The sequence below is a fragment of the Sitophilus oryzae genome, unplaced genomic scaffold, assembly GCF_002938485.1.
Source record: "Sitophilus oryzae breed Bouriz unplaced genomic scaffold, Soryzae_2.0 scaffold_360_pilon_pilon, whole genome shotgun sequence".
NCBI lineage: Eukaryota > Metazoa > Arthropoda > Insecta > Coleoptera > Curculionidae > Sitophilus > Sitophilus oryzae.
This window is the reverse complement of record NW_022146930.1, coordinates 864,552-880,479: the sequence shown is the minus strand read 5'-3', so window position 1 is coordinate 880,479 and position 15,928 is coordinate 864,552. Positions and strand designations below refer to the sequence as shown.

The 15,928-nt window shown below is 36.4% G+C and overlaps 1 protein-coding gene across 2 annotated transcripts in view; it reads left to right on the top strand.

Moving 5' to 3' along the window:
• Positions 1 to 899: 899 nt before the first annotated feature.
• The window catches only part of LOC115885086 (Ig-like and fibronectin type-III domain-containing protein 1), a gene marked incomplete at its 5' end in the record, with an annotated part of 104,886 nt that continues 89,857 nt past the window's right edge, over positions 900 to 15,928 (top strand). For both annotated transcript variants that reach the window (XM_030903870.1, XM_030903869.1), the window contains 1 exon segment: positions 900 to 994. In XM_030903870.1, the coding sequence (XP_030759730.1) occupies positions 949 to 994 (46 nt within the window).

The following is a 15,928-nucleotide window of genomic DNA, read 5'->3' as shown; positions in this document are numbered from 1 at the left end:
TTCTTTATTAAAATTTTACTTAAGACATTCCGCAAATAAATATTTTACCGGATAGTGTCGGATTCTTACCGACTAAAAAACCCAACTTCACTAGCATTACTTCATTACAGTGGCGTTCTTAGACACTATGTCTCACGTTCAGAAATGTTTGTCATTATGATATATTTCATAAATCCCACTGCATTCTGCCACTCTTGTTCACTGCCTACCAGACACATTACCAGTTCTGCCACACAAAATTGATTTCCTTTCCTATTATAGAACATTTAATGTAACCATCCGAACAAACTATTATATATTCAACCGCTGAGAAAATAAGTACAAAAAATTTCATTGCCTCCTTGACTAGTAGAAAGGAGGAGTAGGATCTACCCCCCAGTTATTTTTGTTAATAAAAATAATATAAATCACTTCGGAATAAAAGGAAGGACTATAAGTGTCTATTTCCAATTTATACTATACTTTGAATGAATATGTAACAAAATAAAGTTGAAATTTTAAGTCGTTTTAAATTCCAAATTAATAGAATTATTTATTTTACTGTCCTGTCTTCATCCTCCTCTGCATTTCCATGTTTATGGGGCAATTTATTTTGCAAGATCCCTGCTGAAAAGGGATTTTTGTTGGAAACCTTTTGTAATATGATTCTAACTTGTTTGCATGCATAGAAGAGAAAATAACAATTTAAATAAAGCTACATGGATGGACGTCATCCTAAGAAATTATTTATGTAATAATATTATCCCTTACTTTTAGTGCTAGAGAAGCTAGTATAGATATATCTGAAGTACAAAATATCAGTATAAACCTTTCTAAATATATTTTTTCGAAACTATAAATGTAGTTGTAAGAGTTTTTTAGTTTTTTAATTTTTCTTAATTGTTTTTTTTTGTTTTCAGTTTCTTTCCTTGAAGGAAGACAAAATTCAACATATCCTGACATATCGTCATGTTAATTCCTTGGTTTCTTAGCCTTTTCATAGGCGTAGTATGGGGTAAGTAATAACATATTTTAAATTAAAGTTTTTATTTTTGTTGTATAAGTTTTTATCGTCTGGTACTTTTGTTGTATATGGAAGTCTAACATATTATCATTAAATAGCACTAGAATGTAGAATGTTTTGAAAGGGGGATGGTTAATCACCCCGACCTTACATATCTATTGTGTATTCCCCTATTTTGAGGTATAACGAGTTATAACTCATCATACAGTCTCAGCGCTTTGACAAAAGCCAGTATCTGCGACGACTCTACAGAGGAATCAGCTGTACCAAATTTATGACATGAACGGTTGTTGTCTCGGCGCACTCAGTGATAAGGTGTTTCCCCATTTTCCCTACAGAATCTGCATTCGCTCTTGTTTCTTAGATCAATCTATTGAGGTGTTCGTTGAGGAGACAGATAGTCCTGTTAGAAACACACATAAAGTAAATGTTTAACATAATTTATTTTGTTATGATTGACCACTGCTTAAAAAGTTAATAAAATAATTGATACTTGATAGCCAACAGCAGTAATGAAGGTCATCCTAGAGCTAACACCACTGCACATTGCCGTAGGTAGTTATGCCAGTACAACAATGCTTAGAATGGTCATTGACGAAACAATACTGGGAAAAAAATTTCAGGTCAGGGGCTTGGAACACCCTCAAAAAGGAAATCCCACTTCTCCAACTCCCAGTATATGATGTACCAAGAATGTATAACTTTGAGAAACACCTCACTGTAGTATTGAGGAATAAAAGGGATTGGAAGGAATAAACGTTTGCTTAGCATGTAAAAGACCATACCATAACGTGATATACTGATGCTTCCAAAACCAAAGCAGCGACAGGGATAGGAGTATTTCGGTCGAAAACTAAATACTCCGAATGAATGGGCTGAGAAACAACGGCGAATGCAGATTCTGTGGGGAAAATGGGGAAACACCAGAACACCTTATCACTGAGTGCACCGAGATGACGACCGTTCGTGCCATGAACTTTGGTACGGCTGTTGTCGAAGATGGAGAGATGGCCTCTGTAGAACCGTCTCAGATACTGGCTTTTGTTAAAACCCTGAGACTGTATGATGAGATATAGCTCGTTATAACTCAAGAAAGGAGAACACAATAGATCTGTAATGTCGCGGTGATTAACTCGCCTCCTAAATATTCTACATTCTACTTGATAGCCCCGAAAATTTGGCTATGCAACACCCTATATTTTACTATTATTGAAATAGATAAAAAATAACAGGTTAGTCGTGATTGACTAAGTTAAGAAAATCAAAATTTAAGCGAGGATGCAGTCAATAATCACCACACAGGCTAATAAAGCTACTTTTTCAAATTTTTCAGCTTTCGAGAATTTTATTCCCATCATCAGGACAGTTTGACTGAGTCAATTAGCAAAAAAACATCCTCTGCACAAAAAGGCCTTAAATCTAGTCTAGAGTCACTGTTTAATCGAGCTCGAAACAACAATGTAGAAATTAGTTTAGTAATTTTTTTTTTGTTTTTTGTTTAAAGGAAAGCAATGTCGTTGGATATGTATTTTAATATTTTATAAAGGAAATGTCCTTGTATTCCAATGTCATATTATGCTAGTTTTAAGGCCTTTTTGTGCAGAGGATGTTTTTTTTTGCTAATTGACTCAGTCAAACTGTCCTGATGATGGGAATAAAATTCTCGAAAGCTCGATAAATTTGAAAAAGTAGTTTTATTTTTAATTATTTAAAAGTAGTTTTTTTAGCCTGTATAGTGATTATTGACTGCATCTCCACTTAAATTTTGGGAAATAGATAAATATATCTCACACCAAAAAATACAATTCTTCAAAAATGCCCTTAACATCGAGGAGATTTCCATATTATTAAATTACACCCTTTTACCTGATGTTTTTCGCTTTCTACACTTCCCAAAGCGGGTTCCAATTCCTCTTCTTTTTTCGTCTTCTTCGTTTTATCCCTTTTTCGTACATAACTGGGCGAAATCGAGCTTTTCCGTCTTGACGAGCGATTTTTATCGACAACAAATATTTGCCAATCAATCTGCAGAGCAAATAAAAGCCGGGAGAGAAAGTCGACTTTCGGATCGGTAAGAAACGTTGAAGGGCGAAGAAAAAACGGAAATAAATAAAATTTATGGAAAGGTTTTTAGGATTGACGGGCAACCTTTTAATAAGATGACCCTTAATGGCTTGATCTGTGACGTATCCTTGGTTGTTCAGGTTTCTTTAATCCATTAACTTTGATTTTTTTCTTTTTGTATTAAATGGAACGTTTTCTAATCGGTAGAGGTTGTCAAGCAATGTTTTTCTCAAAAAACAGTGCGGTCTTTAGGCTTTTTTTGTTTGTCCATTTTCTGTGTTTTCTGTTTTCATGTTAGCATCATTATGCTGATGATATTAAGTTTATATGTATTTTATTGTATATTCGATAACTTTTTTTACTATTTTTTTGGAATGAAACTATTTCATGATACCTTAAGAGTCTATTAAGCTGTACTGTTCGGGTCGCTCTCAGGGTTAGACGGGTGTCTAGCCGAAGGAAATATATATTATACTAGCGTGTACCAGCGACTTCGTTCGCGTCGAATTAATCATTTGTAATGGTGATGATAAAGCAAAGCAAGAATTTCCATGAACATACAAACTGGATAAGATTTTCCCACATTTATGTCAGCATGAGAAAAAACAATATGGCGATATTATTATATATAACTTGGTAATTGAGGGGTAGTTTCATCTCGTTGGAATTTGACTTTCGAAAAATCCGTTTACCAAAAACAAGCTTTTTACGTCAAGCAGTTTAAGCAGAATCGTGGTAAGAAATTACCCAACTTTTTTCGAACACCTGTATGATTTTTTTAAAAAATTCAAAATATGTAAAAAACAAATAAATTATGCTTGTCCAAGCGTTTTCCCGAAAGACTAACCGTTTTTTAAATAACAAATATTGTAATATTTGAGGGGCGTTTTCACCCTCTTGGAATTTGAGATTCGAGAAATCCCTCCTTCTCCAACCTCTATACCCCACAGTCAATGCGTTAGCCAAAAATCAGCTTTAAACGTCAAGCAGTTTAAGCAGAATCGTGATTACTCAGTGGTCATATTTTATGAAACACCCTGTATAAATTTATAAAAAATCTTAAAATATGTAAAACAAAAAAATCAAATATACGTGTTTAAAAGTTTTCCGCAAAAACTCACCGGTTTTTAAATAAAAAATATTTTAATATTTGAGGGATAGTTTCACCCCCTTAGAATTCGAGTTTCGAAAAATCCCTTCTTACCGAACCTCTACACCCTAAAGTCAATTCATTTTCCAAAAATCAGCTTTTTACGTCAAAAGCGCTTTAAGCAGGATCGTGATTAATCAATAATCATCGTGTATACATTTTTAAAAAATCTTAAAATATGTAAATAAACAAAATAAAATATACGTGTTTAAGCGTTTTTTCGGAAACTTGACCGTTTTTAAATAAAAAATATTGTAATATTTGAGGGGTGGTTTCACCCTCTTGGAACTGGAATTTCAGAAAATTCCTTCTTATCGAACCTCTACACCCTAAAGTCAATCTGTTTTCCAAAAATCAGCTTTTACGTCAAGCGCTTTAAGCAGGATCGTGATTAATATAACCATCGTGTATACATTTTTTAAAAATCTTAAAATATTGTCAAGAAAAATGGCCTATCCGCCAGAAATTAAAATGTATTACTGGTTGCCTGCACAACCGCAACGTATCCGCCAGAAATTAAAAAGACTTTTTCAGGCGCCATCTTTTAGTCAAAGTCGAGAAGTAAGGAATCAGACAATAGAATTGTCTGGTATGAAGAAGTACGCTTTCAGAGAATTGGGGAAATTTCGAGAAACAGTCAATAGAGTATATAAGCGGAGCCATCGACAACTGAGAGAGTTTTTGAAATTTGAATATACCGCGTGGAAATTGAAAATCGGACAATTTGGTGAAGGAATGGTTAGTTGTTGTGTGTTATAAGTTAGTAATTGTGTATAAAGTGAGAAAATAAATTCGTTAAATATTTTATCGTGAGTTTAAATAGTGGACCCACGGAATCCGTAACAATTGGTGTCGGAAGTGCGATTCAAGAGGATTTTAAGAAGAAATTAAGGTGGATTGGAAGATTTTTAGACCCAATTAGAGTATTTTTATGGTTGGTACAAGAGAACAAGCGAAGAAAATGGAGGAAGTAAGCAAGTTATTGGGCGATTTTATGGAGAATATGAGAAGAGAGAAGGCAGAAGAACAAGAAAGACTCCGTAAAGAACGAGAGGAAGAGCGAGCCCGATTAGAAAGAGAAAAGGAAGAGGAAAAACTACGACGTCAAGAAGAAGAACAGGACCGGCGAAAAAATTTTCCAAGATTTGAAAATTCAACGACAACAAGACAAAGAAGAAGAACAGGACCGGCTTGAGAAAATTTTAAGCAATTTAGAAATTCGTCAGAAGAATGAATGGAGGGAAATTTTAGAAGATATAGAAACGCGCCGCCAGAAAGAAAGACAAGAAGATCAGGACCGTCTTAAGAAAACTTTAGAAAATCAAGAAATTCGGCTTCAGAAAAGCTTGGGGGAACAGCAACAAGCAATGTTGGAAGTACGTTGCCAGGAACAGCAGAACCACTTCCAAGAAGCCGTAGAAGATCTGGAGGAGCGCCTTCAGCAGAAGATAGAAAGGTTGGAGATGGACCTACAGAAGACCAAGGTACAAGTAAAGACACCTGGCGTTCAAGAACAGCGAACCTTAAGGCCCGACCTACGATGGACAAACGACATGGACAATGTACCACCGTCAGTTTGAAGCAGCCGCCGCTGCCAACGGATGGACCGACCAGGAGAAAGCAGCGGCACTTGTCATCGCGCTGCGTGGCTGCTGCTCTGGAACTGTTGCAAACTATTCCTGCAGCCCAACAGCAGGAATACCAAACTTGGTCGCTGCACTGGACAGAAGATATGGCGACCAACATCGACGCCAACTTTACCAGGCCCAGATCAAGACACGCCTGCAGAGGTCCGGAGAGAGTCTGCAGGAATTTGAAGCAGACTTACGTCGGCTGGTACACCTGGCATATCCAGAAGCACCGGAAGGATTTAGGGAGGAACTCGCTGCTCAGTGCTTTATCAGCGGACTGAGGGACAACGAATTACAGAGGGCGCTGCAAATATCCTGATTTTCTACCAGCAGCGAAGCACTGGTCAGGGCGCTGGAAATCGAAGCTGCTTTTTAGCGCCATCCCTAGACCGAAGATAAGATCGGTAACGGTCGAGGAACAGCCCCAAAGCACTCACAGAGGTTTGGAAGAGATGTAAGAAAGTCGACAAACTATGTGAGCTACTAATAAACAAGGGAGTCAACAACACGCAGACAGAGAACCAGAGAAGATTCCAGGACATAAGGTGCTTTAGTTGTGGCAGGAATGGCCACATTAAACACGGGATTGCCGCGTTCAAATGCTATCCGTTCACCATCCAGAGAACGTAGGCACCAGGAAAACTAAAATCAGTCAATACTAAGGGGCAAGTATTGACTGGGGAGAACAGAGCCCCCAGGATTTTTTCCATTAGAAGTCTAGGAAGAACCGCTGACAGTTTGGTGATCGACGGGAAAAGCCAATGGAAAGGGAATCTGAATGACAGTGGACACTGGCGCTATGGTATCGTTGGTGCGGGCTAACTCAGTGCAAGGATTGAAGCTGATGCCTCTGAGAAGAAGAGTGTGTTTACGTACAGTTACGGGGGAAATGGCCGTTGTACGGGGAGAGGCTATCGTCGAACTGAAGTTAGGAAATTTGAAGTTTCGGCATAGCGTTTTGGTGGCTGACATTGAAGATGATTTTATCATGGGTATGGATGTGATCAGTCAACATGGTTTTTCGTTTGATCACCATAGAAACATCCTGAAAATCGGAAATGAGGAATTTTCTGTATCTAAAGAGAAGAGACCAGGAAATATGGAAGAAAGATCATCGAAAATTGTGATGATACCTGGTGATACCAAGAAGACTGTGTTCGGGAAACTAGAGAAAACCGCTGGGTGCCGTGTAGGACGGGTACAAATTATCGACAACGACCTAGATCGACGACGAGCTACCTTGGACAAGAAAAATGCAACATCGCGAAAGCACTATCAGAGTAAAGAATTTTAAACTGAGAACTGACGAACAATGGACGACGTTACAATTGAGGAAAGATCAAATGGAAGATCCAGACATCGGAGCAATACTACGGCTCGGCAAGGAAGGTAACGGCGAGACCACCGTGGCAGGATATTGCGGACAGCAGGCTCGTTTTCAAAGCTCTCTGGGCTCCAGTGGAATTCACTGGTGATTGAGAATGGATTGTTAAAGCGCACGTGGGAAAGTGCGGATGGCAGGACAGTAACAACTCAGTTACTGATACCAAGGAAGAAAGTTATCCAGGTATTGGAAGAAATTCATGGTGTAAAACTGGAGCCCATCTTGGGGTAAACAAGACCCTGAGCAAGCTGAGAGACCGTTTTTACTGGGTGGATTATTGTGAAGATGTTAAGAAATGGTGTCAACGTTGTAAGATTTGCGCAGCTAGACAAGGACCAAGTACTCGATCTGGAGGAAAAATGGAACAAGATAACGTTGGACGGTCGTTCGAAAGAGTCGTTAGGAAGGAAAGATTATTGGGAATTCATAAGGCCGTGAGAAGTAAGATTACGCTAGCCAGTGACCGGATGAAAGCTCGTTACGACCTCAGAGCTAATTCTACGGGATTTCAACAGGACGATAGAGTATGGTTGTATAATCCACAGCGCAAGAAAGGAAGGTCCCCAAAGTTAACTCCAGCATGGGAAGGTCCTTATACAGTCATCAAGAGGATAAATGATGTAGTGTACCGGATTCAACGCAGCCCTAGAAGTAAGATGAAAGTAGTTCATCTGGATCGATTGAAGAGATACCAGACAGGAAACCTTGATCGGGACGATCAAATTTGAGAAGGGGGCAATGTCAAGAAAAAATGGCCTATCCGCCAGAAATTAAAAAATGTATTACTGGTTGCCTGCACAACCGCAACGTATCCGCCAGAAATTAAAAGACTTTTTCCAGGCGCCATCTTTTAGTCAAGTCGAGAAGTAGGAATCAGACAATAGAATTGTCTGGTATGAAGAAAGTACGCTTTCCGGAGAATTGGGGAAATTTCGAGAAGCAGTCAATAGAGTATATAAGCCAGAGCCATCGACAACTGAGACAGTTTTTTGAAATTTGAATATACCGCGTGAAATTGAAAATCGGACAATTTGGTGAAGGAATAGTTAGTTGTTGTGTGTTATAAGTTAGTAATTGTGTATAAAGTGAGAAAATAAATTTCGTTAAGTATTTTATCGTGAGTTTAAATAGTGGACCCACTTTTTCGAACACCTGTATTGATTTTTTAAAAAAATTCAACAATATGTAAATATACAAAATAAAATATACGTGTTTAAGCGTTTTTTCGAAAACTTGACCGTTTTTTAAATAAAAAATATTGTAATATTTGAGGGGTGGTTTCACCCTCTTGGAACTGGAATTTCGAAAATCCCTTCTTACCGAACCTCTACACCCCCAAAGTCAATCCATTTTCCAAAAAATCAGCTTTTTACGTCAAGCGCTTTAAGCAGGATCGTGATTAATATAATGAAACATCGTGTATACATTTTTTAAAAATCTTAAAATGTAAATATACAAAAATAAAATATACGTGTTTAAGCGTTTTTTCGGAAACTTGACCGTTTTTTAAATAAAAAATATTGTAATATTTGAGGGGTGGTTTCACCTTCTTTGGAATTCGAATTTCGAAAAATCCCTTCTTACCGAACCTCTACACCCTAAAGTCAATCCATTTTCCAAAAATCAGCTTTTTACGTCAAGCGCTTTAAGCAGGATCGTGATTAATATAACCATCGTGTATACATTTTTTAAAAATCTTAAAATATGTAAATATACAAAATAAAATATACGTGTTTAAGCGTTTTTTCGGAAACTTGACCGTTTTTAAATAAAAAATATTGAATATTTGAGGGGTGGTTTCACCCTCTTGGAACTGGAATTTCGAAAAATTCCTTCTTATCGAACCTCTACACCCTAAAGTCAATCTGTTTTCCAAAAATCAGCTTTTTACGTCAAGCGCTTTAAGCAGGATCGTGATTAATCAATAACCAGATTTTTCGAAACAGCCTGTATACATTTTTAAAAATCTTAAAATATGTAAAAAAACAAAATAAAATATACGCGTATGTAAAAAAACAAAGTAAAATATACAGGTTAAACCACTGCACGATAGTCAGCATGCATATAGAGCGGGCAGATCCACAGAAACTGCTCTGTACCAGTTAACTGAGCTAATACAGGCAAGCCTGGATAGCAAAGAAACAGCACTTTGTGCGTTCTTGGACATTGCAGGGGCGTTTGACAATATACCTCACAAGGTGGTCAAGCGATCTCTTGAAACAAGAGGGGCGAACAGTACGATAATTCGCTGGTTTTGGGAAATGCTCTCAACACGAACAGCAGAGGCTGAGATAGGTACCAAAACTGTAGTTGTTAAAACAATGCAAGGAACTCCACAAGGTGGAGTGACCTCCCCCCTACTGTGGAGCTTGGTAGTGGATGAACTACTGGAAGAATTAACTCTAGCGGGAATACACTGCATAGGGTAGGCAGATGACATAGTCATCAATGCACGGAGGAAACATGAAGGAACCCTGTGTGATATTATCCAAAGAGGACTCCGCATCGCTGAGAGATGGTGCAGGACTGTCGGGCTGAGTATTAACTCAGATAAAACTGCAGTAGTGCCATTCACCAGAAAGCGAAGTTTGAAAAACTTGAAAAGAATCCATCTAGATGGAAAGGAAATACTGTCATCACAGGAAGTGAAATATCTGGGAATAACCCTGTATAGTAAACTTCTCTGGAACAGGCATATTAAGAACATTACCAGCAAAGCCACAAAGGCTCTCATGATATGCAGAAGACTGGCGGGAAATAGGTGAGGCTGCGCCCCTAACATTTTGCGCTGGATGTATACCATGATAGTAAGACCCATGATTACTTATGGAGCAGTTCCTTGGTATACAAAACTAGAGCAACGTACAGCAAGGCAAAACCTGTGCAAAGTACAGAGACTGGCATGTATCTGCATCACAGGTGCCATGAGAACATGTCCAACAGCAGCAATGGAGGTCATTCTAGACCTAACACCACTGCATATTGTCGTCGGTAGTTATGCCAATGCGACAATGATTAGAATGGTCATTGACGGAAACAGTACTGGGAGAATTTTCAGGTCAGGGGCTTGGAACACCCTCAAAAAGAAAATTCCACTTCTCCAACTCCCAGTGGATGACATACCAAGAATTTACAACTTTGAGAAACACCTCACTGTAGTATTGAGTAATAAAAAGGATTGGAAGAAAGAAACGCTTACTCAGCATATAAAAGACCATACCATCACGTGGTATACTGATGCTTCCAAAACCAAAGCAGGGACAGGGATAGGAGTATTTGGGCCGAAAACTGAATACTCCGAACCAATGGGCACCTACCCCAGTATCCTTCAGGCAGAAATTTGCGCTATCGAAAGATGCGTACAATTTATCTTGGATAGGAACTATCGAAAACAGGAAATTGCCATCCTATCCGATAGTCAAGCAGCACTTAACGCGATCAACTCAGTAACCATCAATTCGAAGTTGGTCAAAGAATGCCTAGAGAAGCTCAACAAATTAGGCAAAGAAAATAAAGTCCTCCTACTCTGGGTGCCTGCTCACCAAGGGATAGAAGGCAATGAAAAAGCAAATGATCTAGCTAGAAAAGGAGCGAACACTCCACTAACTGGACCAGAACCGTTCTGTTTTCCAAACGGGAACCAACTGAAAGTGGAACTGAAGAATCTGGAAGACTCCATCCGTAACTTGGAATGGGTGTCCTCCAACGGTCTAAGACACTCGAAAAAGTTCCTTAGAACTTATGACCGAGAAAAATCAAAGGTTATCAAGAGGAGGACGAAACAAGCAAAATAGACAACTATCTGAGAGTGTGAAATTTGAAAAAGTAAAAATTGTAAATTGCTACAAAATTTTTAAAAGTCTCTCGTTTATAGTAGAACACGCTAAATTAATAAATTAAGTCAAATTCTATTAAGTCACATCATGATAAATTTTAGATATATTCGAAAGATTAATTCTATGCAGCAATCCAACTACTACTAAGCTTAATATCACATTTTTTACTATAAATTTACACACAAAAGAACCGAAACATAATTTATCTTCATAACGCGCTTAAATATTCTTTTTTTTTCTAAAAAATGCTGAAGCTAATCGTACAGCGTTTTTTTTCTCGCTCTACAGCAGAAAAAGAACATTTTGCCCGACCTTTCATTAAAACCGAAACCTGATAAAAATTTAAATCCAATTTTAGAAAGCTGCTACAATTTTACGAAGGCTTTACTCCTAAAATGATAATGACAAACAAAAAATTTGTAAAGGGTAATGAAAATGTTGTTTTTCCTCTGTATTTTTATTATTCTTTATCTTTTTTAAGTTAATTAATTATTAGTGCTTTAATTTCCGTTCAAACGGATAATTTTATTGTAACGTATACTCAAATTATTTTGTATATTCCAATATATATTATATAAATATCATATAAAAATACAGCTATGTAATAAAAATAGAACTGAAAATGAATGAGCTTTAAAAATATATTTATAGCTATATTAAAAATGCATATAAAGCTTTTAAAAAGCCATTAAGAAGTTTAAGTAACGTTATAATTTTGTATATTAATTATAAATGCCAATTAAAAAGGTCATATTTATTATTTAGAGGCATTTAGAACTCCTGTTTTTGTTAGAAAATGTATATCATACGTTATTAGGTTATAATAAAATAAATATTTTTAATGTTGGTTGTTAAGATGCTTTTCTTATGCAAATTTCTTAAAGTAGTTAGGTACTATTTTGTGTCCTTTTCATACCTTATTTTTTTTGTTATTTAAAAAACGGCTAGTCTTTCGGGGAAACGCTTGGACAAGCATAATTTATTTGTTTTTTTTACATATTTTGATTTTTTTTAAAATCAGACAGGGTGTTCCTTCCTGATCTAAAAAACTATCGTCCTATAACACTCCTCAACGTAATTTATAAGCTCTTCACGAAAATATTAACCGATAGACTAACAACAAAATTTGACGGATACCAAGCAAAAGAACAAGCAGGCTTCAGAAAAGGATACAGTACAGTTGACCACTTATTAACTACGAAAATACTAATAGAACGAGCCAATGAATACAATATCCCACTATATATTGCATTTGTAGATTTTGAAAAGGCTTTTGATAGTATTGAGCACTGGGCAGTAAAAACTTCCTTAATAAATAGCACGATAGACTACAGATACGCAGACTTAATAGCCAACATATATAGGGAAGCAACAACAACAATTAAAATCCACGAAGGAACAAAGTCAATTCGCATAGGAAGCGGTGTCAGACAGGGTGATACAATATCCCCTAAACTCTTTAACCAGGCATTAGAAGACGTTTTCAAAAATTTAGACTGGGAAGAAAAAGGTATCAAAATATGCGGACAATACTTGAATCACCTAAGATATGCGGATGATATCGCCTTAATAGCAGAAAAGAAAGAAGAACTGGTAGAAATGCGGGAAGAACTGAATACAGCAGCTAGAAGAATAGGCCTAAATATGAACTACACTAAAACTAAAATCATAACAAACACAGATGAAAACATAACAACCAGAATAAACCAAGAAAAAATAGAACAAGTTGAAGAGTACCTATATATATCTGGGACAAATGATTAAACTGAAAAAAGAAAACCAAACAGCTGAAATAAAGAGACGAGTAAGACTGGCCTGGGCGCATTTGGAAAATTGGGTTACATATTGAAAAACAAAAGATATCCACAGTACCTCAAAACCAAAGTATATAATCAATGTGTACTTCCTGTACTTACTTACGGATCCCAGACCTGGACACTGACAAAATCAAATATGGACAAGGTAACCAAATCTCAAAGATCTATGGAAAGACAAATGCTACATATAAGGCTGGCAGATAGAAAAAGGAATGAGTGGATCAGAGGAAAAACTAAAGTAAGGAATGTTAGAAGTGAAGTAGCAAAATTGAAATGGAAGTTTGCCGGTCACAGTGTCAGACGGGAGGATGATCTATGGAACAAATGCATCGTAAACTGGAGGCCTTGGGAGAATAGAAGAAGTAGAGGAAGACCCCAGATGAGATGGGCGGACGATCTGAGGAAACATGCAGGCACAAGATGGATGAGCATGGCGACAGAGAGGGAAGAGTGGAGGAGATTGGGGGAGGCCTATGTCCAACGATGGACCGAAGAGGCTGAATAGATAGATAGACAGGGTGTTCCAAAAAGTTGGCTAATTTCTTAACTACGATTCTGCTTAAACTGCTTGATGTAAAAAGCTTATTTTTGGCAAACGGATTTTTCGAAAGTCAAATTCCAACGAGACGAAACTACCCATCATAATATCGCCATATTGTTTTTACTCAAGTTATATATAAATATGAGAAAATTTTTATCCAGTTTATATGTTAATGGAAATTCTTGCTTTGTTTTATCATCACCACTACAAATGATTAATTCGACGCGAACGAAGTCGCTGGTACACGCTAGTATAAATATAATATTACAGAAAATGATATGGTATTTACAGGAGTCAAATCAGAAATATGGAAACGCTACAGCAAAACAAGAGAGACACGTAACAAATAACACTCCTCCAATATATTCCGTAATTCTAGGCATTCCTATCAGTTATGTATCGAAATATCCCAAATGTTATAGATTGTTTTCGGTGAAATGTCGACTAGAATGCGCCTTTATTGCGGTTGGCTGCACTGTATCGCTTACGTACGCGTTACTGTTCGATTGGTATGCCTGATTCGTGTTTTCCTACGTGACTTAACAGATTACAGCCATATACGTAGGTCTATATAGCCCTATAAATTTACCCAGAATGCGTCAATTTATAGGACTATTAAGTTTCTACTTAATAAATAAACTAGAACCGGCATTTTTTTTTTCGCAAGTTTTGCATAGAACTTACTTAAAACAATAGAAAATAGTATCATCATCATCATGATCATCTTCAGCTTATTCAACCATTCCCAATTATGGTGTAGCCTCCCTCACATATTTAGATACTTTCTTTGTAGTCTATTGCTGGCCCAAGTTATACCTGCTAATTTCCTAAATATGTCTTGATCACAAGTGGGTTGGTTTGGTTTTGATCTATTACCTGGGCTTTTGTAATACCTGAGAGAAAAAACGTTGTAAAATCAAAAATAATGCTAATGAATCAAATAAAATCAAACATGTTTTGGCCTCATTAATGGTTATAATTGAATTAATAAGATATCTATTGATTTTATGCATATACTCATGTATACAAAACATACGTGATCATTGTCATTGTTAGTGGTATATCAGATTTAGAATAAAAATGCTGCCTATTTGATTTAAAGAAATATATATTTGTTTATTAGTGTTTTCCTTTTGTTTTTCAAATACATTCCTTTAATTTCAAGCTTTTCTATTTATATTTTCAAATGCAATGTTTAATGATTTATTAATATGTCACTTTGTTTTAAGCTTGAGTTGATTTTAATCGAATAGGATCAGTACTAACAATTTAAATGAAATAAATATCAAATTTATTAGGAAAATAAATTTATTTCGGAATTAATCTTTTGGTGATAAGTAGGTAAATACAATTGTATTGAATGTCCAAAATAAAAATAAAATAATAGATATAAGGGTATCCTGGTGAATTTTGTCTAGTGACGAATGGTTTTTGTAATGTCCTGGAATTGATCTGTCTTTATTTGATTCCTTCAAAGGGCACAGAGATTCTAAAAAAGAAAGCAACGTTTAGTTATAAATATATGATATACTTTTCTCCATCTTAAAACTGGAGTTAACCTGAAACAGAAATTTTTCTATACAGGGTATACAGGATTTGCAGGTTTTCTGAATCGTATAATTGCAAAAAACAGTATTTTTTAGGTTCCTAACGCCACTATAGATGAGAAAACCGCGCTATGTTGAATTTAAAAAAGTGGGTTTTTTAAATTTCTCTTTTTGCTAGTCATCGCTACAAATAGCGATACATTTTTTCCAATCAATATCGTAGTCGCAAGTACTTTCTATAAAAATATATCGTATAAACCCTGGCCAGTAATGTTTGCAGGAAGTGCTTAGCAAAATAAAATTTCTTTCCTGATACTGGTATCTGCTTCAAAGCGCACAAATACTATAATAAATGTACCAAAATGGAAAAAATAATTACCTAACGTATGTAGTCATTTAATTAAATTATTTTTTGGCTTTCTATGACATAGAAATTTCAACCTGTAAAGGGGTCGCGAAATCAAAAAGATTGAAAAACACTGTTCTAGATAAATATATATTCCATTCGCCATAAAAATGTCAATTTTTAATTCCAATCAGTTCCAATCACTCCCCACTCTCCAAAAACTCTCCAATTTCGCCAAGATTCAAATCTAGCTTATTTCTTCTTCTTTTCGGGCCGGATTCAATCTGAAGCTCTCGCGTTCCCATTAGACCTAATTGGCATTCCGCGCGGTTGCCACGTACACGCCGCATAGCTGCCACGTCTCGCACCGCGCAAACCTAGATCTGATAACAAATTAATTCCTCAATAACTACCAGTGTTTGCATAACGATCGGTTCCGAGGTAAAGTTAATATACAGGGAGATTTTACAATTTTCTTGTGTTTGAAAGTTCAATATATTTTGATCTAGTGGGCCGATTTGGATGAAGTTTGAAGCAATTTGTAGCTAAGTTATTTAGACTTTTTAGTCTTTTTTTAAGTTAAAAATTGGAAAAGACCCGATCAATTAC